Source organism: Larus michahellis, chromosome 7 (genome assembly GCF_964199755.1).
Source record: "Larus michahellis chromosome 7, bLarMic1.1, whole genome shotgun sequence".
Classification (NCBI taxonomy): Eukaryota; Metazoa; Chordata; class Aves; order Charadriiformes; family Laridae; genus Larus; species Larus michahellis.
The window spans coordinates 58,088,956-58,114,058 of NC_133902.1; the positions used below are offsets into that span (position 1 = coordinate 58,088,956).

General features: G+C 39.8%; 1 protein-coding gene across 4 annotated transcripts in view; it reads left to right on the plus strand.

The window, feature by feature from the left end:
* The window catches only part of KIF5C (kinesin family member 5C), an 85,413-nt gene that overhangs the window by 37,941 nt on the left and 22,369 nt on the right, over positions 1 to 25,103 (plus strand). For all 4 annotated transcript variants that reach the window (XR_012588228.1, XR_012588227.1, XM_074593915.1 and 1 more), the window contains exons 5-15: positions 1,063 to 1,111; positions 2,031 to 2,086; positions 2,984 to 3,071; positions 5,068 to 5,192; positions 6,963 to 7,067; positions 7,411 to 7,559; positions 12,094 to 12,242; positions 15,377 to 15,552; positions 17,791 to 17,859; positions 21,512 to 21,718; positions 22,720 to 22,866. Coding sequence is in view for 2 of the 4 variants with exons in the window: in XM_074593915.1 (XP_074450016.1) it covers positions 1,063 to 1,111; positions 2,031 to 2,086; positions 2,984 to 3,071; positions 5,068 to 5,192; positions 6,963 to 7,067; positions 7,411 to 7,559; positions 12,094 to 12,242; positions 15,377 to 15,552; positions 17,791 to 17,859; positions 21,512 to 21,718; positions 22,720 to 22,866 (1,320 nt within the window). In the remaining 2 variants the exon portion in view is untranslated. The remainder of the gene's footprint in view (positions 1 to 1,062; positions 1,112 to 2,030; positions 2,087 to 2,983; positions 3,072 to 5,067; positions 5,193 to 6,962; positions 7,068 to 7,410; positions 7,560 to 12,093; positions 12,243 to 15,376; positions 15,553 to 17,790; positions 17,860 to 21,511; positions 21,719 to 22,719; positions 22,867 to 25,103) is intronic.

Consider the following 25,103-nt stretch of genomic DNA (forward strand, 5'->3'; position numbering starts at 1 on the left):
TTAATATAATTTCTTTCTCTCCCTTTTTATTAGAGACCCATTTAGAATAGGGGGGAAACTGGGTACCTCCTGTGTCTGTTGGTCCTCAGCAGTGTGTTAATAGGATAATGTGAAGCACGCGAGTTAAGGCTGGGTGAACTGGACTGTTGAAATGAGCTGGTCCAGAGGATGGATTTAAATGGGACATGGGTGAAGTAAATGCACAAAACCAAAATATATCTGTTGTCGCATAGGAAGACAAAAAACTAGACATAATTTATTTTTCACATGAGACAACACAATACTTTACTAAATAGCTAGAGTTTACTGATACCTAGAATTTACCCATCTAGTATTCTATCTAAGTAATCCCTGGATAAAGCTTATTTAGGGTACGGTCAAGCACCACGCCCCTAACACATTTCTGTTTGCTTCTGTGAGTTGAATACCCTTTTATTGAGAGTCATTCATTCATTCTCCCTCTCCTTGATTGTGTTTGGGTTGTATTTTTTTTTTTGCGGACAATTGTCTCTCTGTTACAGAACAGCTCATGTTCAGTTTCTTCTTTGGGGCTTGATTCAAGACAGAACTTTTACATATGCTTCATTTAAAAGTTTGATTTAACATCTATTGCTTACATTATGTAAGTTGTATGTCAAACCACTGAAGGTGCCGTCTGCTTTTGTGCTGTGAATATCAATACATCTCTTACAGCTGTCAAACCTGACCCTTCTCATGATGCAGCTGTACTAATATGATAGTAGCTTAATTGATTTGATTCTGTTCAATATTTTTGTCAATTTTGCCTATATAAAAAAAAAAAAAAAGAAAAGAAGAAAAGATTTGTCTGAAGTTTTTTTGTATACTTTCCTGATGAATCATTGATAAATGGAGAAAGATCAATGACTTGTAAATCATTCCAAATACAAGTACGTTCACATGAAAGATGTAATTCAAACTCTGTGGGAGGTGGGGTTTATTTCTAGTTTGGTGCTTTTTGTTTTGACAGATACAGAAATATAGGTATTGCGATTTTTAAATTGCCAAAGTTTAAACCTGTGATGTTTATGATTTCTTAATTAGGTTTCCTACTTTGAGATATATTTGGACAAAATAAGGGACCTACTCGATGGTAAGTTCTGCATTTCTTAGGGGACTAAGTATGTTTTGGCTGGGTATAGTGCTTTGAACCAACGCTTAAGGGGAAACAGTTACTTTCTTTGAGAGTGATTTAAGTGTAAGCTGTATGACTGGGTTTGTGAAAGAGAATTTTGCAGTTGAAGTCATCTGATCTCTGACTCTTGCGCACCTACCTCTGCAGTGCTACATAGCTTTATTACAAATCAATGAGTACAGAGAATTTTACAGACTTCAAGGCAGGTCTGAGCCGCGTTGGCAATGTATATTCTTAAAGAAAAAAACCTGTAATTAAAAAATTTCTATAGTATTCGGTTTGTGGGACTGTGAAAGCGCTGGCAAGGGACAGTGAGGACAAGCAACAGCTTGTTAAATTTTATTAAATTTAGAATACATTCGGTTCAACTTATTCCTCGCTTTGCTTCTGTTAGGTAGAGTTGGTTTGGAGGGATCTATCTCTTTTACAATTTGTGCCTGTATATGCGTGCTGTATGTTAATGAAAGTGTGAAATGCGTGTGTTGAATCAGTCTGAAGACAGAGAAATGTATGCTAATGGTAACACAAAACCAGGAACGTGTATCTGAGCTTTTCAGAATTCCAGTGAGTTCTTCTGTCTATTTTGAAATTCTTGCTGCCTTGGCAAAATCCGACTCGTTCTGTGTTTATTTTATTAATACAAGCAGTAAACGAAAGCTTTTGTGCCCTAAAGTTAACTTTAAAGAAACAGGTACAAGACTGACAGAACAAGAAACAAATTTTATATAGCAGAAATACTGGCAGTTCATAAGGAATGGGAAGTGACTACAATTCTCATTTACAAATTTAGTACATTCACAGTATTTGTCTCTCATGCCTATAGTTGACACATTATTACCTGTGGAATATTCCTAATGATCTACATCTTTTTTTGTAGTGTCAAAGACAAACCTCGCTGTACATGAAGATAAAAACAGAGTCCCATATGTTAAGGTATAAGGAAAATTTGATGCTCAGTTTTTCGTTCTTTCTCACATATGCATTTATTTACACATTTCCATTTGTATCACAGTGTGTTTGCTGAAATAATTCAACTTGTGTTTGGAGTCTTGAATGTTCAAGTAGTATTGGTTCCTGAAATATTAATGGGCTTGAACCATGTTTGCTTTATTTTCCTGACTTTAAACATTTACATTTTGTTAGTATGGTGTTAAATTTTTTGTATTCATATTCTCATTCATGTCAGATATGAAAGAGAACATCTTGAAGAATTTTGTTCGCTAAGATTTCGTTGCATAGATGCTGTAATCTTGCAATATTTTACAACAGATGTGTTGGGTTAGGATTTTTTTTTATGACATCCTGGGCCCTCACTTAAACGGAATATACTTTTTATGAACATATGTGTGCCTTAATAAAATACATATAATATTATTCTGTTTATTCTCATCCTGGGGAGGACAAAAAATTTTGATAAAATAATTCCTTCAGTAATATTGCATTAAGGCAGAGAATAAGGGCTATGCATCTTGTCTTGTAGTTTGAGAGAGAAAAACTAATTTGGATATGCAATTTAACCCAAATTAGTAACAGGAATATATGCCATATCATTCCATGTGTTCTACATGTAGAAACTCTTTTCTACTGCATGTTTGGATCTGACCGAGTCTTTAATCTTGTGAAAGAAAATTGTCCCTTAAGTTATCCTGTGGAGTCCTCCTGAAAGTCATATAAAGGCATGTTTTGGTCCATTGCCTCGCTAATGATCATGTTGGCTGCTGATGGCTCTTCTAATTATTTTGTTCATTAGTGCTAAATATTCTTCCTGATGGCATTTGGAGTACTAGGACACTTCCTAAACTTTTCTATGTTCGACTTGCGTATTTCTAGGGTTGTACAGAAAGATTTGTATCTAGTCCTGAAGAAGTTTTGGATGTCATTGATGAAGGGAAAGCTAATCGTCATGTAGCCGTTACAAGTAAGTGTTCTGGCTGTAAAGTGTGGGTGGTTGTAGCTTCCTGGTGATGTATTGATTCTTCGTGTGCACAGAGGGCTTTGAGTTACTTAGATGAACGATGTAATGATGCACAATTATAACGCTCTAAAATTAATAGAGCTGTACTTTTTTTACTGCTTCACTGCATACAGAAACATTTATTGATTTTCAGCTTTGACAACTCCTGAATTTAATATATGGCATTATTAAGTATTGCTATATAAAACATCAAAATATGTATTGTCACATATAGTATAGATATTTTAAAATTATGTAAAACTGAAATTATGTATGTACATTCTTCTTTGTGCTACAAGTCAAGAACTCAGCGCAATTCACTGGTCAAATGGCAGGCAAAGACTGCAGAGCAGTTAGCAGACTCTTGCGAGTTGTCCCAGTGAAGTGGTGACTTGGGTTGAGTTCCAATGATGGCAAAGCAAACAAATCTTCCTCAACTTAAAAAGAGAATATTCAGGCTGTGCCAAATGTGTTGACATTGTGTTGCGTGCAGGCTACTAGTGTTACAGTGATGAAAAGGGCAGGAATCTTTGGCCAGTTTCCCAATTTATACTGTAAGACGTCTTTGATCCAAGCAGTGAGCTTGGCAGAACCTCAGCTTGTAACTCAAATCTTCGTGGTGGGGTGGAGTTTTGGGTATGGGGTTTTTTGGTGGTGGTGTGGGGTTTTTTTAAATTTTATTTTATTTTTTATTCTGCACTAGATAACTTCTTTCTCTTCCATGTCTCTACCTTCTTGCTTTGGTAAATACTGTATTGCTTTAGCTTTCCCATGTCTTTCTCATCATACTAATGGAAACGTATTCTCTTTTTTCCTGCATAAAATTTCCTCCTGTTGTTTCTGCTATTCACTTTAACAAAAAATATCCAAATACACCTTTTGCTGCGATACTACCTGTTGCATTTGGTGCACGCACAAAAGTTCTGACAAAAGTTGACAGAGATTGAATTTTACCTAGACTGAAATGGCGAGGAGCAGATTTGGAAGTGTTATTGAAAAAACTAGGTTTGGAGATGGAGGAGAAAAAGGGGGTTCAGAAAAATATAAATATTGCTGTGAGTGTGAATGTGGAAAGGTGGGAGTGGATTTTAAAGTAACACAGAAAAGAGAGAAACAGATGAGAAAGTGGTTGACTGATTCTTAATGTTTTCTTTTTTGCTACTTTATGAAACTTCAACCATGATATGGTACAATCAAACTTAGAGTAAGTAGGAGCTGAAACTCGAGCTGCCTGTGTTTCACCTGCTGCCTGGGTGAAGGAGGAGTTGTAATTACACAAGCAATAAAAATCACTCTGAAATTTTAATTTAAATAGTAAGTTTTTGATGAAAACTTTTGCTAAAATGTTGGGAGATCTCCTCACACAACTGCACTGAGACCTGCCCAACTTCTTTTTAATGCAATTATTATTACTTCTCTTTAAATTCTCCTGCTCAGCTCACAATTATTGCTCTGTCCAGGATGCTAAACGTACATCCTCATTGTAGTTCTGTCGGAATGGTGTATGTTAGATCACAGCAGTGTTTTGTGTGAGCTGTCTATACTCCTGAAGAAGCATAAAAGGACAGACCCTTTATTTCTTACCGTATCTGTGAAATGTTATTTTATTAGTCTTATGCTATGATTTTTTTTGTTATTTTTAACTATTTCTGGTCAAATTTTATTGCGTCAGGGGAATAAAAAGACTTTTTAAAAAGAAAGAAGGAGAACAAAAAAAAGGCCTGTCACTTATCATGAATTGGGTTCATTTGGTCCTGTTGGGAGAAAGTAGGAGCTCGTTCTGTAGTCCATGAGCTTTACTTGCAGCTCTTGGTGTAGACACTGCTGTCAGTACGCTGCTCTGGGCTCTCCAGGGAATCGCCTCATACTAGCACACTAGCCATAGGCTAGCTCTGATGAAATATAACTTCGTGTCAGGTTTTAAAGTCATTTAAACAAAACTTTTCAAATGCGATTGCAGATATGAATGAACACAGCTCTAGGAGCCACAGTATCTTCCTCATTAATATTAAACAAGAGAATGTGGAAACTGAGAAGAAACTCAGTGGAAAGCTTTACCTGGTAGACTTGGCTGGCAGCGAGAAGGTAATCTTCCCTTTTTCCTAAACTTCTGAACAACCCTAGTGGGGTCGCTAAACTGATCATGTGAACCTGTGTCAGTGCAAAACTAAGCTAGGTTATTTTAGCTTATCTTAGATTATCATTAGTATGGCAATTTTTTTTTTTTTAATGTGGGATGGAGTAAAGGAGCAGATGAGAACTGTTGGTATGAAATACAAAACCCCAAATCTGCAATGTATCTTCATTTATAATGAAGTGGATTGAACCAGCGTACTTCTATATAGCGTCACATTTAGTTATGGGTATTTGAAGGAAGTAATGTAATTTAATGCAATTTGTCAAATTAGACAGCTATTTTAATTTGCTTATATTCAGACATGGCCTATTTCTAGGTTTGCTGTAATTATTTCACATATTAGATCAAAGAAATAACAGCAGCTAATGCAGTTTTACAGCTGAAGTCTACCTGAAGCTCCCTGAATGACTCTCTTGATTGTGGTGACTCTTTCTGCCTTGCAAGATAGAAAAATACTAACCAGAAAAGAACTTGTGTCTGTTTACCAATGGTGTAATGGTCTAGAACAACACTGCAGTGGGAAAATGTCATTGTTTCCCAATTCTCATTCCGACATCTTCTGGAGTGTTCAAAATTGTCTAACTGTAAATTAAATAGATTAGAAAATTCATTTTGCAATGCTATGGAATTCTTCATTCAAGCTGGATCCTTGGTAACTACTGTGCGTGTCAAAATAATTACTCATGATGAAGCAATGTCTCTCATTGTGGTCAGAGATTTCTATTTCTTTCTGAAAATGAGAAGTAAAATAAAAGATTTAGCTTGATAGGCTGGGAAGGTTTCAGAATGCTCATGGGGACACACTAGTTGATAACTCACTAGTACAATGCAGAAGCCATTCACCAGAGTAATTAATCATGTTAATTTCTATTATTGCCTATAATACTAGTTGTTAAATTAAAAACTTCTAGTGATGTTTAGAAAATGAGGGCCTAATCAGGCTCTACCCTCCTCTGAAAACTACACTTTTGTTTGTTTGGACATACAGAAAACTTGAAATAAGGGTTTTCTTGGTAGATTGTCTTAAAAGATGCAATTATGTTCATGTGGCATTTCTAGAGGAAAGTACAGATACTGTAGTTTTAATGTAGAGAAAAATATGTGGCTTTATCCTACTTTTCCGTGCCCTTCCCCACCCACCCCATCCTCCAAAAAAAGAGAGAGACAAAAGACTGTAAAACCATGTTGCTGTCTAAAGGAGTGCTGGTCCCAGGCCACCAAGCTTCTCGCCTGGACCACCTTGGGATCCAGTTTGTGGACCAGTAAACCTTGCATTCAGGATGAGTAAGATCGCGCTTCTTCTGTCCTGACATTCTTGGTCCATGCAAGCAAAATACAAAGGCAAAATACTTGTTTGGTGGCATATGCTGTGCCACTGAGTGTGCCCTAAGAATATAGCTGTGGTGTTCCCTGTCTGTATGGACACTCTGGTCTTAGAAGTGGTCCCCAAGTGTCCTCAGGAGACACGGGCTTACCAGCTTTTCCCTGAACAAAGTAAGGGTCAACTTGCTGTTACGCTGGAGGAAAGGTGGAAGTATTACAAGCTTCCACTAACAAAAAAAGTGCATAGAAAAATTCTCCTCCTTTATGCTGAGGATAAGCTTGCTTTGTTTTTCTTCCAAGAGCATCTTTAAAGGTTGCACTATCTGCGTTGTAGCTGTATTTGTAGAGGCGCTCACTGGTAGCTGAGCCTGACTGTTGCCTGCTCTCTTTGGTAGGTCAGCAAAACTGGAGCGGAGGGCGCTGTTCTTGACGAAGCTAAAAATATCAATAAGTCTTTGTCTGCTTTAGGCAATGTGATATCTGCCTTGGCAGAAGGAACTGTAAGTAATCCTGTTTTGTGTTGTTGAAGAATGGCTTTTTATCTATCTGTTTCTTTGCCATGCACATAAAAAAAATCAGCTAACATTTCAATTCAGAAACACGAAAAGATTAGCTTTCCAACCACAAACCTGTGACGCTTTTGCTCTTCTACTAAAGATAAGAAACGAATTCTCAGTGATTCCACTTGAGTGATTATCCAATCTTAGCACAATCAAAACAATTACTCTTCATGATTGCATGCTTCAAATCCATTAAACCTGTCACTATCGACTCGTGTTCTCTCTCATTATGATATCATTACTTAAAAAAATTGTTCTTGTCTCTTATTTATATTTTGATTAGAAAACCCATGTTCCATACCGAGACAGCAAAATGACCCGAATACTTCAGGATTCCCTTGGTGGGAACTGCAGAACCACCATCGTGATATGCTGTTCTCCTTCTGTGTTCAACGAAGCAGAAACAAAGTCGACCCTGATGTTTGGACAGCGGTGAGTCCTACTTGGCATTAGGCTGGATGACTCTTACTCGGGCCCTTCTACGTGTTCCAAGCCAGCTGTGCCAAGGGGAACGAGACGAGTAGGCATTTTAAAATATGGAGGTTATGGTTTTCTGGAGTTGTTCAAAAATAGTACTGGAGAACTTGAAAAAACTGCCTCTTCATTCCCTGTGGTACCATAAAAATAAATGTTAATGTTGGCCAGCAGCTGCACTACTTAGAAGCTCTGGTAATTTTTCCTGTAGAGAGTACAAAGCGTTATCGTAGTTCTTTGAACTTTTATGGGGAAGATAATGGTATTGGACAGTTTTCTGTTGGCTAACAGTGGAACATGTTTGGGTTTCCTTTATCTGATGCTGCTCTTGATGCTTTTAAGATGTGTCTTCTTCTTGAATGGCATCTCAGGGATTATCGTTAGGTTGTAAAAAATATTTTTTAACCGTTAAGAAAAATGAAGAATATGGACTCCGTGTAATATTGACAACTTCAATAGATTATCGTGATAGCTTGTGGACATTTTTATGTTTGAAGGATCTTAACAGTTTAGGAACAAGTCTTCAGAAACAAGCAAGGGTAAAATAAGCATGGAAGTATTCAGAAAGAAAATTTCTCTTCCATATGTGTTCGTTGGCAATAGTCATATGAAATACATTTGGAAAGTTTGCAAAAATAGGTCAGGCTCATTACGTAATTACTGCTTTTGTTGTAATTGAGAACTCTGATACTTTATAAAATTACTCATTTTGTGTAATAGCAGAAAGAAAAAATACTATCAAGTTATGATTGTTTGAAATAGAATTGATTTAACAGTTTGTACAATACAATAAATTTGTCTTTGCCTGAAAATGGGTTGTTTTCCACCATGCATAATTTTTGCATTGAAGCCCACACTGTTAAGGAGCATTTTATATTGGAAAGTAAAATCATGTATAAGAGATGAATATGACAATATCTATTAATTCATTGTTCCACTTTTATCCTTTAATGTGAGCTTTTCTTAGATTTTCGTGGGGGAAGATGATCCCTTTAGTGTATTCATATAAGAGTACATAAAAGTGCAGGACAAACAGCTGCAGTTGGGCGCAGTCCCTCTTAGCGGCGAGTTGTGGATTAGTGCAGGTTCCCTGCAACACGCTCTCCATCTGGCGTTGCCAGAACCAGTCCGAACTTGGCCTTGTCATCTGCTGCTGGGGTTTGTGGAAGGTGGGGAGGGACCCCCACGCTGCAAGCCAGTTAGCTGCAAAAAGCACCACTTCCTCCAATCTCTTCCTATAAACTACTCGCTTAATAACAGCATGCAGGAAAAACTCCCCGGAGTTGGAACATCACAGGTCGCGGCAGAAAGTTTTAATGGAAAAGCGATTGTTAACATATAATCGAGTTAAGGGTTGCTATGCAGTTTTAATTCACCGTTGTATGATGAACGTAAGTCTAAGTTATTGAAGATGTAAGCTTCTACTGAAATCCCATATATTATAATATGCATCACAGATATTTTGAGTAAATGCAAATATTAAGTTAAATAAAGATAATTAACCGTTCTGAAGTATAATGAGCTGCACATATTTTGTTGATGGTTAAATTTTAAATGTTTTGATGGTTCACAGTTTAAACCTCCCCACGTACAATTTTCTGACTGCAGGTGATTTCAGACGAGTGTGAATCTTACACCTCTCTAGAACAGAAATGCCATCCCGAAGTTCCTGATAATTCGTTCTGGATAAGGCTCCAGGGCAGTAACGCAGCGCAGGGGCATTCAGTTTTCAATAGATGGGTAGGTGCTGTGTTAGGTTCCCGCTGGCTTGCTGCTGTGCAGGACTCCCTGTCTGCAGGTATGGTTTGAAGTAAACAGAAACGTAAGCAGTAAAATGTAGTAGTTCAGATCAAGGGGATTAAAAGGTAGCCTAGCTTTTTTTAAATTATTGTTTTAAATCTAGATTAAAGGGGGTTTGCTTTTGCTCTGTAATGTGTAGCAGCGCTCCAGGCTCTCTGGGAAGTTGTATGCTTGGCTATTTGAGGAATTCTGTGTAGAGGAAGTCCAGTTTCCATGTTATTTCAGTTTACATTTCTCTTGGTTATGTTTCTCTTTACAGTAATGGGTAAAACTTGCCTTTCCGTTTGGAGCAAAATATTTTTTAAAACAACTCCACGCATCCTGGCTAGCAGAGCTTGGAGTGATGTGACGTGACTAACACTTTTCTAGAAGAGGAACATTGTAAAGATGTTCCTTACTGAGGACTGGGATGTCAGCTGAAAGAACCGGGGAAATAGCTAAATACTTCCTGAGAGTGCTTGGTTGGGGTTTATTGGGGGGTTTTTGTTTGTTTGCTTACAAGCTATAGAATTGGGCTGAAATGGGAGTTCCTTGTGGAGAACACGCACTTGTAAGAAAGGAAATACAAGTAGGAGGACTGGTGATGTACTGGGCCTGCAGAGCAGCACGCAGACTTTACACACATAGTGTTATGTGTCAGCATTTTGGATAGGAATATTGCTGTCTACGGGAAATGGTTTCTTTTACAGGCTCTTCGGTTGCGGTGTTTCATTTTTCTGATCTGACAGTATTAAGGGCCTGAATAACATTAAAGGCAAGGTATATGAGTCATGGGTGATTACTGGTTCCTCCATCTTTCTGAGCAAGGAAGAATTATATCACCATTAAAATAAGTGTTAGGAGTAAAATTCATCTTCACAGGCCACTTAAACTAATCAACACATGCATGTGCTCCTCTGTTAGTGGGGAGTCGGTCTCTTCTTTTTCTGCTCCATCTTTTCTTGTGTTTTTATATTGTTTTTAATTTTAGTTGCTAGTAAGTACTCCATCCATCATTGGGGTAATGCAGTCGATAAACTTAACGGTGTGGCATTTTTTTCTCCTAGTGCAGTTAAATGAGTGGAAACTTGAGCCATGCTTTTGGCAGAGACAATATGTAGAAGCTAACTATTAGGTGTCTGCATATTTTAAAAGTACAGGGTTATTTAAAAATGTTTCTAAGGTAATAAAACTCTTGCTTGCCACATAGTGCAAATCACTGGAGCGCAGTTTGGAGTATAAGGCACAGATAGGGGAGTGTTTTCTTGCTGACAAAACAAAGTTTGGGGATTTTTAGTGATTGGCCACATTTAAAGGACGCTTTAGAATCAGTAAGTGGAGCTGTGAAGAAAATAATTAAGATCATGTGCCCTCCCCAAAGCAGAGTTAGCCCGTGTATTTCTAGCCCATTCCTAGGCGTAGTTTCTTGCATTGATATTTCATACATGGTTTCATACTACGCTTTACATACCAGTAGGAGGTTTGTCTGTTATTCCTTTATTTAGCTTCTGTTTTATCCAGTAACACTGGAGTCATTTGGAGGGACTCAGTGTCTGAGCAGTGAAGGGCAAAGATCCGAAGCTTTCTTAATTCATACTGATTTGTTTGGTTTTTCTTTTTAAATGTGGATTTGCTGGAGTAGGTGCTGTGCAATTTTTCTGCTTGCTTTGCATTTTCTGGTGCAATTGTTTAGGTTCAGTTGGAGCTAAGCACTTTGACAATAGTAAAGTGGTGGTGGTTGTTGTTAGAAGGGTTTAAATTTTGTGATTTTTGCCAGAGAGGCAGTAACTCGTGAACCCGCCTGCAGTGGCACCGGAATGAGTTCAGGCTCCCTTCCCCCTGAGAGCCTTCCCCAGCCCAGCAGTGACCCAGTTACCTGGTGGTGACCAGCGGTTCCCCTCCTTCCCCTCCTTCCACCCCCAAAAATGTGTTTCAAAGTGCTATTTGGCTTTCAAGAAGGATAAGTTTCCATAAGTTTTAAACTGAAAGAGGGGAGATTGAGATGAGATGTGAGGCAGAAATTGTTTGCTGTGAGGGCGGTGAGCCCCTGGCCCAGGTTGCCCAGAGAAGCTGTGGCTGCCCCATCCCTGGAGGGGTTCAAGGCCAGGTTGGACGGGGCTTGGAGCAACCTGGGCTGGTGGGAGGTGTCCCTGCCCAGGGCAGGAGGGTTGGACTGGATGACGTTTAAGGTCCCTTCCAACCCAAACCATTCTGTGATTCTATATCTCTGCTTCACTGTGATATCCTTCATGCTGCGATGCTTGACGTATGGCTGAGTTTTCTTGGTGGAGTTTAAGGGATGGTTGTTAAGAGATGGGGCGAGCCCGCGGTCAGACACTGGTGTGGGGTACTCTACAGTGGGTCCAGGAGAAGCTGCGAGGTGACAGCTTACCTAGCAGAGCAATAACGACAGGACTTGGTTTTGTCCTTAATTCAAGAACAGTTTCCAGAGCTTCTCTTTTTGGAGAAGAGGCAGATCCATGTCTAACTGGTCACTGGCTGCTGGATTTTGATACAGAAAAATTTCCATTGAGGCTTCAAGGTAGCAATGGTACTGAGGGTTTGAGAGAAATGGAATTGTACCATTGCACTTTAGAAAATAAATTGCAAATGTTTAGTAGTTTCTCATTGTGTTATGGAAAAAATTATGAATCCCTACTGTTGTATGGAGATAAAAGTTGCAGAGCAACTGACAGCTGGTTTTGTTGCGCAGAGCTAAGACGATTAAGAACACGGTCTCTGTGAATCTGGAGCTGACTGCGGAGGAGTGGAAGAAAAAGTACGAGAAGGAGAAAGACAAAAACAAGAGTCTAAAGAATGTTATCCAGCATCTAGAGCTGGAACTGAACAGGTGGAGAAATGGTACGTACCAGAAAATGGGCATGGGTACGTGTGTCTATATTTTTAAATTATGTATGTTTAAATCTTGCCTTAAATCACAAGAGTCACACTGTTTCTAAGCTCACCATTCAGAGTGGCAGCTCACGCTTCATAATAATAACTGAAAGGTGAAGAAGCAAAAACGAGGGAAACCAGCAGCAGCCATTTATAGAAGGTACCATTTTAAATGCCAAAACTAGTGTGATATCAGATGTTGCGAGTACAGGAAGGCATCAGTAATTTTTAATAATGCTAGTCACATTACTAAAGAAAAAGTAAAATGTCCTTATGTTTAGGTTCTTTTTTTTTTTTTAAAGAACTCTGCTCCTCAGGCATGAGAATCAGTTTCATTGTTCTTTAAGTAACTAAATCTTGGGTTTGTGGTTTGTTTTTTTTTTTATAATTGAGTTTAACATTAGAATAATTAGTCCTTTAGTACAATGATTAGGAGTGTCATCGGATTAGAAGAATCACCACTTGTCTCCTTCTGTGGCTTCTAAGTAAAATTTATGTTGAGCCAATTTGCTGTTTAGAAACATAGGGAATTGCTGTTCAGGGTACACTGTAAGGTCAAGTGTAGGATGGTGGAGGAGGAAGAATATTTTTATGCATCCATACAAATTAAAGAATTTTTATTTAATCTGGAACGTGGACAAATAATTTTAGCAAACCATCCTTGCTTTTCATTTTTATTCCATGTATTAAAAAAAAGCCCAAACAAAAAACCTCCAAACCTATAAGAAGCAACAAACAAACAACTCTTGAACCCCAAAAAACCCAACCCTGCACCCCCTTGCACCCTGAAATCCCAACAAACCCCCAACAGTAAAATGCTGCTTCTTTGAAGTCATTTTTATTTTCTAAATTGCTTGTCATCCAGGTCCTAAGTGTTGATGTGTCTCGCAGTTCAATAATACGTAACTCTTGCAAACGTGAAGTATCTAAACCGAGAACAGATCTGTGATTTAATGATTAATCACAATTTGTTTTGCACAGTCGAGTCTGGTTTTGAACATCCTGGGTGAAATCACTACTTAAAAGATAATACCTGATCTTTATGGGTGCGAAAAATTGTTTCCTCTTTCAGCTCCCTGTGCTGTTTACTTGCCTTTCAGATGAGATCGTTACCTAATGATTGCGCTCCCTGTCTTTCTCTGGAGACTTCAGCACAGGGAATATTTCCCTTATCAGCATAGCGCAATTGCTATGGAGACGGTCGCTCTGCTGGTGGCGTTGAGGAGTGCTGGGGATTTATAACCTGCCCATGTTCTGCGTGTTTCATTTGGTGTTTGCTAAATGTGACGACTTTAATTTCCTTCCCATTCTAGAAACATTTTTTTTAGAAAACCCTGTATAGATCCTTTCTATAAGCCATGTAAACAAGCCTTATAACATGCTGTCTCTATTGTTTTGTCTAAATATACACACCTCCTCATCCCCTCCATCTCATTGGCGTTACCCAGCAATTCATTCAATGCATTCAAAATACTATTGATTTCTTGTCTGACCTTCTGCAATAGCATCCTTTGGAAGGATATTCTGTCAAAAGAGGCTCTTTACAAATGAATGCGTCACAGAAATTGCATCTTGAATATGAAATGCCAGATAGATGCATAAATATTCCATTGGTATAGCTTATTCTGTAAACTTAGAAAATAATATACAAAATAAAATTATAGCAGAAAATGGGTGTGCCCAGTTCTCACTGGAGCAGGATTTCAGCAGCCTTGTATCCAAGTGCACAATTTGGTCTGTGTTTTACAGGTAGGTTGTTTTAATCCAGTGAATGAAAAGCTAACGATTCATTTTGTGAGGCTCCTGATGGATTCTCTGCGGCCTGAGGAGCGTTGCCGTGGGTGCGAGGTCCGACGGTCTGACCGAGCCCACCTTTCCTAGTCTGCTCCGGTGAAATGCAACAATGAAAAACCAATTTACATTTTTCTCATTAGTAATATAAAATATCATCAAGCCACTAGCAACAGGGGGAGAAGTATTTTGAGTAAAGTACTTTTATAGAGGTTATGGTGCTTGATTTCAGATTACTCTTTTTCATGCTTTAAGCTTGAAAAAATTATCGTCTCCGTTAGTTGGTCGTGCTCTTTCATGCCCTGTTTTGTTTTGCTTTGGGGCCTGAATTAGCCTGCCTTTTTTCTTTTTCATATATTTCTCTTGTTTACTTGTTTCCCCACCAGTAAGACAAATACTGCCTATGCTGTTTTGGCAAGAGGAATGGCTAGTAAAGCTTTATGGCATTAAAATATTGCAGCTTTTCATAGAGAAGGAAAAACCCTGTTCATGCAGAAGGGTTGGAGGTAACCTTCCCGCACCTCGAGCCAGGCGTGCAGCGTTCAGTGACTCGCAGAGTCTCTCACCAGACTCTAATGAGCGTAGATTCAATTTCTGGCATGAGCGCTTTGCCTGTCCCTCTTCACTGAACTGCAGCAGCCTCGTAATTGCAATGCACCGACGTTACCGAAGAAAATATTCCTTGGAGAAAATGATTTTGAAAGAAAATGTGTAGGGAGAACATCCTGTCTGCTATGCATAGGCAACATCTGAAAATTGGTGTATGCGCTTTAATTTTAGATGTGACAAGGCAGAAGGTGAACATCGTTTTAAATGCAGCTGTCTTGCCTGTTGTCCTGATGTTCTTGCAGTTCATTATGGGGAAGGCAGAGTTGATAAGGCAGTTGGCAATCTGGAGAGGAAGAGACATTTAATTGCCAGTAGGCTTTAGGCTGAAAGTCGGATTTTTTTCCTCCTTATTTACACTTCTGTTAATCCATGGAGCTAATCCCATCTATAGAGGTCTTGAGTGAAAGAGGAGCAGGGAGCTCAATGCTTTTAATGGCAGCCATTCAAACTGTTGCTGCATTTTGCATATTTGTGTTTCTAACCATGGAGGTCATCTTCCTAATGAGGATGGCCATCTTTCCACACCTCCTTTGGCCCGCCATTTGTCTGCATGGCAGTTGCCTGCCTTGCACAGCTGGATACAGCCCTTCTTTGCTTTGCTGAGTCCCTCTCAGCAGCTGTGAAGGACCATCCTAGAGTCTCCATGGGTTTGGGCAACCCTCTCTCTTGGATTGTAATGACCGTAGATTGCATGCCTGCAGGAGAAGCTGTGCCTGAAGATGAACAGATCAGTGCAAAGGACCAGAAGAACCTGGAGCCTTGTGATAACACCCCGATTATTGACAACATCACGCCGGTTGTTGCCAGCATCTCGACAGAGGAGAAGCAGAAATATGATGAGGAGATTGCCAGTCTCTACAGACAGCTGGATGATAAGGTGGGAACCTTTGGGTTGACTCCATTCGCTGGAAAACTGCAAAACAGAAAACTAAGCCAAAATGGGTGGGTGTCTCTCTGTATTTCTGGAGCACCATGAACTGGAAAATGTCCCAAAGCTCAAAACATGGTCACTGCATAAAACCAGATCATGTCCTTTCCTGTCAGTTCTTGGCCTCTGTTCCCTCTGCAGATAGTGTTTGGGAGTGTTCTCCATGAATTGGAGCCAAGCTTGCCTTTAATTTTAAGGGCTCAGTACAGGCTTTTCAGCACTCCTTTTCTTCAGTGATTTTTGTAAAATCCGTCAGCAAAATGTAATGTCGTCTTGGAGTCACAGGAGAAAGAAAAAAAGGGAGACTATATCTTAATATTTTTTATATATTTATTGTGTATTAAAATTTTAAGGAAAATACATAACCATCCCCTGGGGCTCCTTTGTTCATGTTGTTCTAGCTGTGAGCGCTGCCTGGAGTGCAGGTGGCTTATTTATTTATTTGCACAGCTTGAAATACATCATTGGCACTTAAAGCTATCAGCCATACATTTACTGAGCGCTTGCCGTTAATAGCTTTGGCTCGCGTGAAGATAAGTAGTGGGGAAAAAAAGGCATACTGAACCCATTGACCATTAAGGATGAGAACAGCTTAAACTTTATCTAGCAAAAGTTGTTGTGTGTTGATGGCATTCAAAATAACAGTTAAGGTCTTTAAGAAATTACAGCTTTTCTGTGATGGAGCATAGAGCCCCGGTAGCAGTCTCTAGCTTTTACGTATTGATTAGAAAAAGAAAAAAAGTCAGTCATTCTTTCACTTTCCCTCATCAGTTGTAGCAAAGCCCATTGAATTATTCTGGAGGGAACTGGCAGCAGGATTGCGTTTCACCCTAGAAAACATGGGAAGCATAATTTGGTGCATTACTGCAGTACTATTGGAAATGAGAAGGTATTTGATCCCCAAAACAAAACCAAAATGTTGCCATGTAAAACTTGTTACAGTGTAGACCATTCTTACGTTATATCTGGGAAAGGATTCGATGTATTCTACTTGGTATCTGTATTTTTTATCGGAAATCAATCTATTAGCGTGCTTGTCAGTGCAATACAAAATATCAGTTGACTCTGATTGGGTAAAAAGCAACCTTTTATCTTTGCTAAGCTCCTTTAGAGAAGGATGTCCATCACAAGAAGAGATGGACTTGGTCAGGTCCTGTGCTCGGTTCGCCTGTGGCGGTCTGGGGGAAGGACCTGAACAGTGGAATCCATCATCATTTCTTCTCTGTATTTAAGATCAGCTCCTGCCCATGAGGATGCCGTCTCAACAAGGAAGTTGAATCATAGAATCATAGAATCATAGAATTGCTGAGGTTGGAAGGGACCTTTAAGATCATCGAGTCCAACCTTTAACCTACCCTGACAAAAGCCACTTCTAAACCATGTCCCTCAGTGCCCCATCTACCCTTTTCTTAAACACCTCCAGGGATGGTGAATCCACCACCTCCCTGGGCAGCCTATTCCAATGTTTAGTAACCCTTTCAGTGAAAAAATGTTTCCTAATATCTAATCTAAACCTCCCCTGACGTAACTTGAACCCGTTTCCCCTCGTCCTATCGCTTGTCACCAGGGAGAAGAGGTCAGAAATGCCAGTAAAAGTGGATGCCTGGCTGTGCATTACCTGGCATTATTTTCTGCAAGGGCTGTGACAGAGTAGGAAAATACAAATTCTGCAGTTGAGGGTCCAAGTTCTGTGTTGTGGTTCGAGCTTCCTCTGTCATTAAAGCAGTTCAGAGCTAGCTGTAAATTGTAGTTGGTTAATAAATTTATTTATTATTTATAATAATTATATTATTATTATAAATTATAAATTTATGATCTCTCTTCAGCTGAAATTTAGGGACAGAGTAAGAAAGAGAAGGGGTGTGTATGTATTTTTATATCTATAAAACATCACATATGTTGGCAAAGTCTACTGCAAGTGATAAGGTGCAACTCTGACTGTATCAGTATCTTGTTTACCATCAGGGACGCCTCTGCTTAGGTATATACCAGAGACAGCTGCATGCATACATTGCTTTTACTATGTAGCTCCGTGTATGTGCATTTTTCTCTCCTCTCATACCACTCAAACCTGCACAAGGTTTGCTTCGGCATTATTCTTGCTTCTTTTTTAGAAAGGGGAAATAAAAGTGACCAAACAAGAACTGTGAAAAGAAACTAAAAATGTCCAACTCTATTTCATTGCAGGATGATGAAATCAACCAGCAGAGCCAGTTGGCTGAAAAACTAAAGCAACAAATGCTGGATCAAGAGGAGGTAAAAAAACAAAAGACAACAAACAGAAACCCCTTATGCATTTTGCTTGTGAGCCCCTTGTTTAGCAATTCTGTCACAGTTGTTGACTAAATATGTTCATATTAACTGGATAAAATTCAATCAGTAAGAGAAACCTGTGTGACAGCTAGGTTTAAACTTCAAATTTCTTAATATCCTCAGAAGAGCATTAAGCCTTGATAACTCCGTATAATAGCAAACCGTCCTGCTGGGAAGCGATGCTGGAAGTACCAAGGTAGGAGCATGGCCAGTATTTTTTTACTTCAAAAGTGTTTTGCAATATGTCTGTATCCTTTCAGGTGTCCAGACACTATGGACCGTAGGTGGTTAACAGATTTCCGGATTGACAGTATAAAGATTAGTTCTGGTAATGTTCATTATAGTCCTGATGTTCATTATTTTGGCAATTAGATAGTCCTGTGAGAAATCTGTGAGTCTGAAAAATTTATTATCGCTGCTTCCACAGATTTGCTTTAAAATCTTGGATTGCTCACTTTAAACATTTTATTCCATTCTTTTTGTCTGTAAAATGAATGTGGCTTTTAAGATGGGGAATATGACCACTAAACTTACAGTCAAGTCATTTCCTTTTCTGTCATTTGTTTACGAGAGGTTTTGAAGATGTAAAATCTGGCAATAACACTAAATTACCAAGTTGCCCAAATGTTGCTGTGATATTTCTTGGAAGATGGCTTTATGCTGGTTTTCAGACTGTGGGAAACAGGTATTACCGTGGTGTGGAGGTTCACTCGTCATTACTGTTCCAAAATGTTGGTGTCTCTTTGCCGTGATTCCCTTGGATTCTCCCAGCTGCCCGAGCCCCTTCAGTTGGAGTACAGCATTATTCTGGCTGCTTTTTTGGGGTGTGAAACCTCTCTTGTAATTGAAAAATGATTCTGTCCATGCCTTAACCAAGTCCTCAGAAAGGGTCGCCAAGGTTTGGCTCCTAGCAGGGAGAGAACAACCTATGAAAATGTCTGTTACTCATCATTTGTGACTTACCTGCCACCTTGGGGGACTTTATCCTCACTGCAGGAATTACCAGCTTTATTTTACTCCATGATTAAGCTCTTTATTCCCTTGCTGCAACTTTCTTTTGATGACTCTGTATTACGTGCTGCCCATGTCCATGGCTATACAAACATGAGAGAATTTTATGCATTCTAGGCAACATTATTTTTGGATGTGTGTTACTTACACCATCTCACTTCTCCCATCTTTTTTACATCAGTGTTCTCATCTAAAGGTTATTTTCCCTCACGGTTTTTCTTATGTCTTATTTTTTGAGCAATGTTCCTTTCTTTGTATTACAGATTTGGGAGCATGCTGTACCCTGGCTTATTCCCCACCCGCTGTGTTCCAAACTCAATATTACATCTGGAAGATGAATCAGTTTTTCAGTGGTCTCTAATCCTTGCCTTAGAGATCACTTTTTCCCCTTTTTCGCACATGCTCTAGCCTAGCTTTGCTGACTTACTGAAGTCTCTGCAGCTGATGTTGCACCACTAGTTCAGAAGGTTTTTAGCTGTTCATCCGATAAGCTTGTCCACCTCTTTGGAAGCTAATGCAATATTTTTGTTTTCTTCTTTAAGGGATTTGAATTAATTTTTTCAAGGTTTTGTCTTGCCCGCGTAAGCTTCAGTGTGGGAGCGATCTACCTGTCCTGTCTTGGAGCCTGTAATTAGCGCCGTGATAGATGTGCTGCAGAGCAGCTGCCTCACTCTGCTTCCCCCCAATTAACCAGAGCACTTTTTTTCTGCTTGATTAAGCTAGCAGGTTAATTATAAATCTAAGGCCTGCTGCAGATGGCACTGTGCTGATACTGGTATCTTTTGGTACCTTTTCACCACTGGCTGTTTCTTAGGGGGTGTGTTTTGGGGGGGATTCTGAATCTTCGGCCCTTGCATCTCGCGTGCTGTGAGCAGATCCCTGAAACGCTGCAGCCATTGTCTCCTTCCCTTTGTTTATAACTGATCAGTATAATGTGTTATTAATAGCCTTTTAACATCTTGGTATATTTTTCCACATTATACCAGCAAGAATCTTCTGGGGAGCTGTGTTTATGCTCTAGGTGATATATAACACTTCCCTTTACTTGAAGTCACAGTAATATTCACACAGAAAAATTTCTTAAGTAAATGTAAATAATAGTTCCATCTGTGTTTAGTAGAAAGATTATTTTAAGCTATTTTGTTGTTTAAATATTTACATGCCATCTGGCTTTGGCAATTCAGTGGGTTTTTCTGTAACGTGAGTGCACTTCTGAGGCTGCAGCATTACCAGTGAGATAAATTTCCCTTACATCTGAATCCTCTCTTCGCCACTTTGGGCACGTGCCAGTGTCTGAAGCTGCCTGGTTGGTTTCCTATTTTCCATTAGCACTCTGAGCCAAAAAAAGCAATGTTCTTCTCTGACATTCTCCTTTTAGGTGGTCCGTTTGAGAGAGACGTTTCTGTTTAGCTTGGGGACTTGCGCTCAACTTCTTCATGGCCCGGGGGCCAGTGGACAGTGGTGGGACAGGTCAGGAGAAGTCCACCCAGCACACTTCGGGAGTGCAGGTGTTGTTCTGCTGTTCAAGAGAGCTGCAGTACAGTAATATTACACTAATCCATACATAGGAAGGCTTGGAAATAAGTGCATTCTGTGAATGAATGTCCAAACTTTGCTGTTAGGATGAGCATGAATGCCTTCCTGCATCTCATGCGCTAGTTTTATACGTTATTGTTCTATATTTTATATCTTTATGCAATGCTAAGTCCTGATTTTGTTATTATTCTCAAAAGTACAATATTAGTAATAAATGTTAGGTGGCACTTTTTCATTTATTTTCACATCATTCTGCAGCATATGGCTGCTGTTGAGACTGGTTTTGTGCTAAGAATCCAATAGCTGAATTTTTGAGACTTTAACATCTGCATGAAGGTGGAGTGGTGCAAAGGCAAGGGAGAAGACCATGCAGCTGACCTCTTGCAATCAGCACTCTCACTGAAACTTCAGCGTCTCTCTTAGTAGCAGGCGAAGGGTAACTTTAATAAGTTTTACAAATTGGAAATACTCACTAGTATGTGTGAAGTCTGTATTTTCTTCTTGAGTTAATATTTTGCCTCAGCAAATGTGAGCAGCTAATCTGTCTTCAGCATCATGCTTCAGATGATACCTAAGAGTAATCATCACAGGTTTGCTTATCAAAGTGTTTCTCTAATGCCACAAGATCTTTGAGACTGCCTCAGACAGCCCTTTTACTTGGTTCGGTTCAAAGCTGTGAGTCTGTGTTTAAACATTTTACTTTGTGGTATTTTTTGGTCCTTGCTGCAGCATTGGATTGAGGGCAGAAAATTTCTTTGGAGCTATGATACTGTTTAAAATAAGTTTCTCTGCCTCAGTCTTGTGTCATAACAGGATTTGATTAAGACTTTTCTTTTCATTGAAGTTCAGAGCCTTTTTTGCTCCCTTCAAATACATTTATGCTGAAACTGATGGTGTTTTGGGTAGAATAGCAGAATTTCTTCTCTCCTGCTGTCTTTTTCTTGCACTTGCGCTTTCTTTCTCTCTTTGTCTGTTTTTTCCCTTTTCAATGTTGTCTTTTGAATGAGTTCTTGGGTGACTTAACGCTTCTGTGATATCTGCTTTCCAGCTTTTGGCCTCCACTAGGAGAGATTATGAGAAGATTCAGGAGGAACTGACCCGTCTCCAGATTGAGAACGAAGCAGCGAAAGATGAAGTGAAAGAGGTCCTTCAAGCCCTGGAAGAATTAGCTGTCAATTATGACCAGAAATCCCAAGAAGTGGAGGACAAAACAAGGGCCAACGAGCAGCTGGCTGACGAGCTGGCACAGAAAAGTGTAAGAGCACACTTCAGTGTTCTGGGTCCCTAATTCTGCATCTCCCCTAAAGATTTCCATAGGGGTTCCCAGATAACTGCCAGCCTCTGCCATTTCAAGAATCTTTCAGATCCTGCTGCCAAGTATGTTCTATTTAGTTTAAAAAATGGAGTAGCAGGGAAGCTGTTAAAAGATCCATATTTGCCGACGCTACCCTCTCTCTTCTATCTTAATTAAATGATAAAATGAAGAGAACTCCGAAACTGCTCTGTGGAAGCTGGTGGCAGGTTGTGGCTCTCCTGCGACCTCTGTGTTTTGCACAGCAGAGCAGCAACTGAACTGAATGTGAGAAGTGGCCATTCTGTGGTTTGGTTATTTAAAAACTGTATTATGCCAAAAAAAAAAGTGAAAATCTGCTTCATGCAAATTGCAGCTTTTATGTTTTTCTGGACTCTGTGCTGTGAAGCAGGAATTTTGTACAGAGTCAGGAGATCTCAAAGAAGGAATCCAGAAAAAATTAATCTTTTTCAGCTGATGGGTACTGATCTTAAGGAAAAAATCTGATTTTTGAGATTGAGAAAAATCAGGATTGGGTTGCTAGCTTAATACATCCTCGTTCCTTAATTCATTATACAAAGAGAGGAAGCTGTTGTTAACAGGTCTATTTTCATGGAAGACTTCGTTATCAACTTCAGTGAAACAGATTACTATGAAATCCGTTTGAAAAAAAAATGAGTTTTATATCCTTCTATACCTGTTTCTCTGTGGTTAACCTGCTTTGCCATGTATTATGCAAATAAGATTCTTACGGGATTTACTACATTTAATAGATCTAAAGTAGCCATGTTAGCAAGTGCGTTGTGGAAGTGGATTATGGCAAGGTGGAATTGTAGGTGGCAGTACACTGAGCCAGGAGGCACCTTCAGGAAAATACAAGACAATACCATGTACCTTAGATGTCGCAGAAGAACCGATGCCCAGTCTGCAGCGGGGGGATAACTTTTCCTTTTAAACCTTTTCAGAGTGCCCTGACAGCGACCCAGAGGGAGCTGGGCCAGTTGCAGGAGCTCAGTAACCATCAGAAGAAGAGAGCTACAGAAATCTTGAACTTGCTGCTTAAGGACCTGGGAGAGATTGGAGGAATCATTGGTACTAACGATGTTAAAACAGTAAGTCAGTTATCTTTATTGCTTGCCCCACCCCCACCTCCCGCAAAATAAAAATACTTGATGTGGAATATGTGTGATGCAGCAGTTCCTCCTCCCAGGACGCTGCTGTTTAAATCCCGGCCTCAGCACAGAGCAAAATACTGAAGAGATCTTTGTCTGGGCCAGAGATGGTCAGTGTCTGTGCACACAAATACCACTTCTGTTCCCAGCTCAGTGTTTGAGGCCAGACTAACGCGGCCCATCTGTGTGCTGATGCATTTATTAAGGGGCGGGCAGTGTCTGAGTTCCCCCCAGAACAATACATATGTAGCTCTACTCCTTCGTTAGCTGGCATGATCCAGTATTCCCAGAATCTGAAGAACCTTTTTAGGGGAGATTTGGCTTCTGGGTGGTCACCTTTTTGTTTGGAGTTTGTCCTTAAACTGTCGTGTGGCTGAAGGTGATCGGTTCTCAAAGCCAGAGGTCTGTACTGACAGCTGTCCAGGGCACCTGAATGAGATCTGCATGGAAATTGTGTTTTCTGCATTCTGGTGTTTATTGCCTGCCAACAGTGGCTGGTTTCATCTAAGAGCCCGCTCTTTCATGTGTGTTTCTGAACACAAGATGCTTTAAATATACTGATTTCCAGCACTGGTAAATTCGTGCTAGATACCACATAAATATTTACATGATGGTAGGAGTAGCTTAACTTTTGTGTATTGACTAATGACCTTCATAGAGGAAAAATTGCAGAGGATCATTTTTCTCTGAGGTAAGAACGGGAGTGAAGGTCATTGAAGCAGCTGAAACCTTGGTATCTGGACATGCCTGGAGGTGGTGCAAATTTTGGCCACCTTTGCTTTGAAACTTGTCTTCTGCCTGTCCCTTGGGTTTACAGGCACGGTGAAGGAGGTAACTACTCACTTTGTCATGCTCCTCATGTTGTAGATGAACAAAATGCTAAGCCTCAGACAAGATATTTGTATAGTCATTGCTAAATGGCACATCTCTGGAAACTTTTCACGGCCTGGAAAATCTTCTGGTGGCTTTAAATGGACAGATAAGATGACATTAGCACCATGTAGAAAAGAGCAATTGGTTAAGAAATTAATTCTCAAGATGTACATATCTTACTTGCAGTGCACTCCATTTTCTTACTTTTTGTTCACTTCTCAGTTTTTGAGCAATGATCTTTCCCGAACTTTTGCAGAGGTCAAAGGGAAAAGTGAGTCTGTGCAGCTGGAGACTGAGAGTTGTTGATGTTCTGCTAATACCCCCTTAGATCAGCAGATACTCCAGCCTGCTCTTACTGCAGTGGACACCGGCCCTGTTGTCTGATGTGGTTGTGCAGATGCCAGGCAAGACCAGACTTCGCTAGATGTTACAGCAGCCTCTGGTGGCCGTTGTAATAGGGACTATAGGAGGAAATCTTTGAAAATGGAGGTGGAGCCTGTTTGATACAAATTTTTATAGTAACGAAGATGTCAGCATTTTACAGGACAGCTGTCAGTGTAAATAAGGCCAGATTGAGAAGCGTTTAGAAGAATAATTTCAAATTTGTTGGCAATTAACATCTTCTCAAAGTGTGTTTAATTTCAGACCAGACTGAGGGGTTTGGAAGCGGTTGTATTTTTAAGGCTGTTGGGAGAAGCCACAGCACGTGTTTCCTTCCCTTTGGTGGTGTGGGGTAAAAGGCGAAAAGCAGATGAAGTTGCTGGCCATATGCTCCCTCCACGAGAATCTTCACAGCTCATCAGTGGGTTACGTGAATTAAGTAGTTGAAGAAAAATCATGAAGAGAAGGACGCGCAAATATAAGGCACCACGTTAAACCAGGGAAGGAAATGATGTATAAATAGAATGATACTAATATTTAGAGACGAGAGCAGTTAATTTCCTCTTGCTAGGTGAGATTTCCAGACCCATGTCTGTCTTACAGCTCCTTATTGAAGAAGCACAACACTTCAAGAGGAGAATTCTGTAAGGAGTACTTTAAAAATGCTCCTCCGCTTTCAGCTGCTTGAAAGAAGGAAAATTTCCTGTGCTTGTGACATGAGAAGGTTTCTCCAAAATATGCTCTTCCCATGATGGCAGGCTTGCTTACTTTAGATGTTGAACCACTAAATTGATGGGGCGCGCTGTGAGTGCAAGCCTTAATTTCTCATTTTTGAGGGTCATCAGTGAAGATTGTAAGAAACAGAGTGGTATAACCTCTTTAAAGGCGACCTGAAGGTCTGTGGGTACTTTCTCATTCTGACA